Source organism: Phyllostomus discolor, chromosome 2 (assembly GCF_004126475.2).
Source record: "Phyllostomus discolor isolate MPI-MPIP mPhyDis1 chromosome 2, mPhyDis1.pri.v3, whole genome shotgun sequence".
NCBI lineage: Eukaryota > Metazoa > Chordata > Mammalia > Chiroptera > Phyllostomidae > Phyllostomus > Phyllostomus discolor.
Window position 1 is genome coordinate 162,293,779 of NC_040904.2, and position 6,554 is coordinate 162,300,332.

General features: G+C 32.5%; 1 protein-coding gene across 2 annotated transcripts; it reads right to left on the reverse strand.

The window, feature by feature from the left end:
* Positions 1–204: 204 nt before the first annotated feature.
* On the reverse strand, positions 205–5,550 carry LOC114512717 (olfactory receptor 12-like). 2 transcript variants are annotated; one of them, XM_036018878.1, is made up of 3 exons: positions 5,425–5,550; positions 4,827–4,872; positions 205–3,183 (listed from the first exon to the last, which is right to left on the reverse strand). In XM_036018878.1, the coding sequence occupies exon 3, from the start codon at positions 3,162–3,164 to the stop codon at positions 2,229–2,231; it is 936 nt and encodes a 311-aa protein (XP_035874771.1). In that variant the 5' UTR covers positions 3,165–3,183; positions 4,827–4,872; positions 5,425–5,550; the 3' UTR covers positions 205–2,228. The 2 variants fall into 2 exon arrangements, with proteins under 2 accessions (XP_035874771.1, XP_035874770.1); XM_036018877.1 differs by having other exon boundaries at positions 4,827–4,895.
* Between the last annotated feature and the right edge of the window lie 1,004 nt (positions 5,551–6,554).

The window sequence follows — 6,554 nt, forward strand, 5'->3', positions numbered from 1 at the left end:
TTAAAAGAGTTTCAATTCAGAGAACACAGATTCAGTTCAGGAACCATTATAAAAGACCCATGGAGAAAAACCAAGGAGGGGTGGAATCAGGGGATGGAGGTGGGAATGGCTGGAGTGTGCAGGGGGAGTGGAGGGGGATAAATGCAGACAACCGTACTTGAACAACAATAAAACAATTACAAATAATAATTAGTTTAAAAAATAATAAGTAAATGAATACAAAAAACCTCCAAATAGTGTCCTAATTACAGGAGTGTGTCATGAGGAAAGGAAGGGAATAATCACATGAATAAAAAAAGAGATTTCTATTTGTGCCAACAAACTGAGTTACACTTTAACTACACATGTCCGGTTTTGTGTCAGCAGCAAGAGAGTTTATAATCATCTGTCCTTATTGTCAGGATGTATGGTCTTCTGTCAGATTTGCAAAGAGTTCTTTGTAAGACTCTGCTGGTTTGGCCCAGTCCAAAGGTTATTTTGCCCAGTGTAAACATTCCAGAGTTTCAAGGAGCAAGACATCCAAGGCCGTTTTCTAGAATGGTTACTCTGGCTCCATTTTAACATGGACCACTTATGTCAACTTTTCATGCTGGTAAGCCTAATGATAGCCCAGTTCATTTCATTGAGAGCAATTTGAAAACTTGAAATGGTATTCAAAAATTATCCCACAAATAAAAATTCCAGTCTGATTTACTAGTGAGTTCAACCAAACATTTGAGTGAAAAATTAACAATTGTACATAAACTTTTCCAAGGGATTTACAAAGAGGGAATACATCCTTAATCTATTCTATGAAGCCACAAAACAGGTGGCATTACACCAGAATAAGGTGTCTCTGTTATATATATGTGCAGGTGAGAGGAGAAGCTTAAGTTATAAAAAGTCACTGCTGTAAAACATTTTATAAAAAAGTTAAAAATCAAAGTTTTAGTGAGATAAAAAATTTTTAAACAACCCAAGTGTCATATTGCTATTAAATAAAGTAGAATTCAGGATAATGCACTTATAGTTATAACAAAAAAATGCAGCTGTATTAATAAAATATGTGACCAATGGCACATATTACATAATACAATAAATTAAAAAATATAACAAAAAACTACCAAAGAAACATAAACAATACTTAAACACATTCAGTTTCTCATATATCAGAAAGCAAAAGTTAATGCTATTAGAGAGACTTGAATAAAATTATTAATACATGTGAGTTAATAAGTACCTTCACAATATTTGAAACCTATGGAAAAATAAAGCTCTTTCTGAGTCACTGCCACATAGTCTTTACCTCCACAGCTTTGGAGTCAGAAAGTTCTGTGTTCCAGCTCTGGCTATGGTTGTTACTGGCAATGTAAAATTAAGCACATTACCTAATGTTTCTAAGATACAATTTCTATACTTCTAAAACATATTAATTTAAATTAAACATTCAATATGTATATAATGTTATTTTCATGATAGGTCTGATTTGAGGATTAAAACCTTAGACATGAGTACTTTTTACATGACTTAGTATTCTCACGGTGCCTCAATTACCTCATTTGAAAATAGTGATAAAAATTACCTATGGCATATAGTACCTGTCCTTTATATATCATCTTTTATTTATTTTAAAGTATATCATTTTATATTAAGAAGAAAGTGGGAACATAAAAATTAGTAGAATGTTATTGACACACACTTTCCATGTGAAAAATTGCTTCCTTAATAATGTATGATGGGTTCCCTTTCATAAGAGTTGTAACCATAAGGATGATAATCCTCTGAATATGAACCTGGATCTTTAAAAAAATAGCCTTTGTATTCAAAAGTGTTCTGTGTGACCATTACCATTCTGTTTTGCCAGCTATGCAGTGGGAATTATCTTTTCCAAATAAATATCAACTTAGTTGCTTTATAGAATAAAAAACTTAAATAGTTCACCCAGACCAATATTATTTAATTATTACATAACAGAAGCTTTTAATATTTACTTCTTAATCAAAGTCAAATTGAAATTAAAATACTATTACATCATAAATAATGAGTATGTAATTTACATATTCTAAGCAAATAAGGTAATGATGTATAGACATATACTGTTAAAAATTATCTTGTAAAAGAGAAAACTATTTGTTGCCATATGCAAAATGCTTTTGATATAATAATTTTACACAAACAAGAATAAGTTGGATCCTTAGAATATCAAATTTGCCTGCTATATAGTGATTTTAGAAATATCAGTGAATGAATCATTTTCCACACAGTATTCTTTTCACAGCATCTTTCACATCTTGGTTTCTCAAACTATATATTAGAGGGTTTAGCATTGGTATTATAAGTGTATAGAGCACAGCCACAATCTTGTTTTGCTCTGGTGAGGAGATGGCTCCAGGCTGGGCATACATAAAGAACACAGTCCCATAGAATAAACTCACCGCTGCTATATGGGAGCCACAAGTAGAAAAGGTCTTACTTCTGCCATGGGTTGAGGGGATCTTCAGGACAGTGGAGAGGATATAAGCATAGGAAACCAGAATGACAGTTGTGGTGGTGATGATGATAAAACCAGAGAGAAGAAACAATACAATCTCATTTACAAAGATGTCAACACACGAGATCTTCATCAGGGCTGGGACATCACAGAAAAAGTGGTCCAATCTGTTTTCTCCACAGAAATGCAGACTGAAGGTGAAACTCGTCTGGACTATGGAATTGATGCTTCCACAGATGTAAGATACAGTTACCAACTGAACACAGACTTTTTGGGACATATGCACAGGGTAGAGGAGAGGGGAACAAATGGCTGTGAATCGATCAAATGCCATGACAGCCAGAAGAAAGCCTTCAGTTGTGACAAACAGGGCAAAGAAGAAAAATTGGGCTGCACAGCCATTATAAGAAATTTTCTTTTCATCAGACAAAAAGTTAGCTAAAGTTTTGGGGGCAATAACTGTGGAGTAGCAGAGATCTAAAGCAGACAAGTTTTTAAGGAAGAAATACATTGGCATTTGAAGTCTGGAGTCCATCTTAATGACAATTATCATGCTGACATTTCCCACCACAGTGACCATGTAGATCAGCAAGAATACAAAAAATAAGAGGATCTGTAGCTTTGGAGGGGTTCTGAACCCAAGTAGAATAAACTCAGTCACCTCTGAGTAATTCCCATTAAGCTCATTCTTCATAGCTGAGATATAGGTGGAACTAAAGAGATGGTAAAAATGAAAGAAATGAGTGACCAGAATACTTGTTTTAGTAAAAATAACCAGGAACCAGCATGAAAAAGTATTTGTTGCAAGTCATATTGTTCCCAATACTTTACAAAACACCAATGAATATAAAGAACAGTTTACTACAAATAGAAGCAGTCTCACAGATACAAAGAGTGATGGTTGCCAGAGGGGAGGGGGGTTGGGGGATTGGGAGAAAAAGTTGAAAGGATTAAGAAGTACAAATTGGCAGTTACAAAACAGTTATGGGGATGTAAAGTACAGCATGGGGAACATAATCAATAGCATTTAATAACTCTGTATGGTTCCAACTGAGTACCTGAATTATGGGGGGCAGGGATCACTTTGTAAAGTATATGATTGTCTAACCACTATGCTATACACCTGAAATTAATACAAAATAATATTAAATGTAAACTGTAATCAAAAACTAAAATTTTTAAGAAGAATAAATTGCTATTTTTTAAAAGTCTTCCTAGTGAAATATGCAATCTGATCGGTTAGCCTTTTTAGATATATTTATTTACAAATAATAGAGATTTGCCCTCTAGATGTGCTTTAGGGAAGGGAAGAATCTAGGAAATATCTAAAAACAAGAGTTGTTTTTTTTCTTTATTGATTTATTATCAGTTTACTGCCATTGAAAGCTGCCTCCCTTAGTGGAAGATAATTCTCACAGATATTACAATCCAATTAAGGTTATATTTAAAGTGAAAATGTGTTCAATTCATGGTCACATTTTATTTTTCAATGATTATTTATTTACTATAAAAAATAGTATACATAGTCTGCATCTTTCTTTCTTCTATTAGAAGACTAAAAGTGACCAGAGGGGAGGAAAACGGGGAATAATAGTGGAAAGAAGGGGAAAGGACTAGACAAAGAATATGTGTGAATGAGCCCTGGGCATGGACAATAGTTTGGGAATTGGTGGTGGGAGCAGGGGGTGTGATGAGCAGAGGAGGGCAAGGGTGAAAAATTGAGATAACTGTAATAGAGTAGCAATAAAAAATGATTTAAAAAATTTTTTTAAATGATTTTAAAAGTTACATTTTTTAATTTAAAAAAATACAGAGACTTCAGATCCTGTCAAAAGCATCATCCTTTTACACATCAACCTCATGTCCTTGTTTCTTCCATTATTTTTGTCCCTCTAGAGGTATATTGTCTTAGTGACACAGTTCATCTGCTAAAAACAAAAGTGATTTTCTCTTACATTTCCTAAACATAATGAAATCAAGATTTTACTATTTTCCTACTGAACTTCCTTCTTCTTTCCTTTCTTTCTTCTTTCCTTTCTTCCTTTCCTCTTTGTTTTTCTTTTGGATTTTACAGATTGAAATGCCAGTGGAGAATTATAAGATCTTGGGCAGAGATGTTTCTGTGTTTTCAGAAATACAGACCTCTGTGCATATGAAGGACAGGAGGTACACAGAACAATCTGAAGATAGCTAAAGTGAAGAAAAGGGAAGAAATACGTATTTAAACAAGCTGGCATTATACTTATTTAAACTGCTATTATAACAATAAAATAACCTTAAATAACATGTTGAAGGTAGAGAAAATTTTTATTCTAATTTTAGGAGTGGGAAAATTAAAAGGATTTAAGAGGCTTGCCTATAGTCATAAGATTGAGTGGCAGAGTGGTTTATTACTCAATAATCTGTCATATAATGTAAAAGACAACTGAAAGATAACAAATTTATGAACATCTCATAATTGTATAATTATAAAATTGATAATTATGCATACATGTAAATTTACATATAAATTGTATAAGTTTAATAAAATTATATCACCTTGATTTCAGTAATTTTGACATTCTTTTAAGATAGGCTGGGACTATGAAAGAATACTAGAACTAATTTGGATTACTTCAATAACTTCTTTTTTGAAAAAATTAAGGTTAACAGCAGTGTTGACTGATTAACTTTAGAAAGCTGAAGAATGGCCAAAATTAACCTCTGGTAGGACCTATGAACTGCAAAAATACAAGTTTTTCTTACATTCGTATTTTACATAAACTGGTTTCTGTTTTTAAGAGAAAAATTGGGGGGAATTATGTAACTAATGCTATTTAAAAGAGAAGAGATTTGCAAATAAATTAAATATAAGATATCCTCAAGAATGGATGCTAGTTCTTATCTTAGTAAACACTCATATATATGAAATATAGTACATTCATGAAGAAATGAAAATAGAAAAAGAATCAAACCTTTGTTTAACAAAATGTTGTTCTGCCACATGGATTGCATTCCCTTACTGTTCAGATCATGACCTAAAATTCTTAAGCTAAACAAGTACTAAAATTTAGTATCCCTTCCTCTCTCTCTCTCTCTCTTTTCTCTCTCCTTTTCTCTCTCTCTTCCCCTCTCTCTCAAGTTTACTGTATTTTTTTATTGATTAAACCAATAAATAGATCTGGGATATATTCTAAGAGAAATATTCTCATGCAGAGGGAAATTAGAGTGCTGAGCATTCCCTCTGGAACATATTAACTAGAAACTTATGTCTCTCTCAACTGTAATGTATTTAGTATTATAATGCAAAAAGAAAAATTAAAAAGTTATCAATTAGTAAATTCATCAGACTACTAGAAAGAAAGCTCTATAGAAAATGTAAGAGCTAAACTTCTACTTGCAGAACAATATAACTTCTTAGAAATTGCACTTGAATGAGAAGTACTTGTTTCTTTATTATTGTGGTTTACATAGAAGAATATTCACATTTTATTTAAATGGATTATGACTCTTAGAAACCCACTTCTTATTTCTACTATAAATACATCATGCTTATATTAGAAGAAAATTAATACAGAGAATAATCTGAACACTCAGTGGAAGAGTTGGGGGAGAGGGAGATATTAAAATAACAAAGTAGCAAGAACAGGTAGTCATACCACCACCTATGGTTTCAAGGCACAAGAAGAGGTGATGCTAAAAGATTCTAGAGTGGTGGGCATACAATACAATATACAGGTGATGTATTATAGAATTTTACGTGTGAAACCTATATAATTTTTAACCAATGTCACCCAATACATTTAATTTTAAAAACCAAAGAAACCCTAAAACCCTAATTTTTTTAAAGATTCTAGAAGCTTGGTATTTTCTTCAAGAGTGAAGGGTATGGTGGAGTTTGTCCATTAGGTGCTAGAATCAAAAAGAGGAACACCCCAAGAAGTATGTTGAAAGAAAATGAAATTTCCTCTCCTTATGCATCCTCAGTTCTGTCATCAAATTGTGAAAGCAGCCATAAACAATATATGAATGAATGAGTACCACGGATTGACTGAAAGTAATGACCACTACTTCTACAATATGCAAAGATCCTTCAATTAATATT

Bases quoted from the DNA above. Each gene is read 5' to 3' on its own strand.
- LOC114512717 (XM_036018878.1), bottom strand. From the start codon at position 3,164: ATGAAGAATGAGCTTAATGGGAATTACTCAGAGGTGACTGAGTTTATT.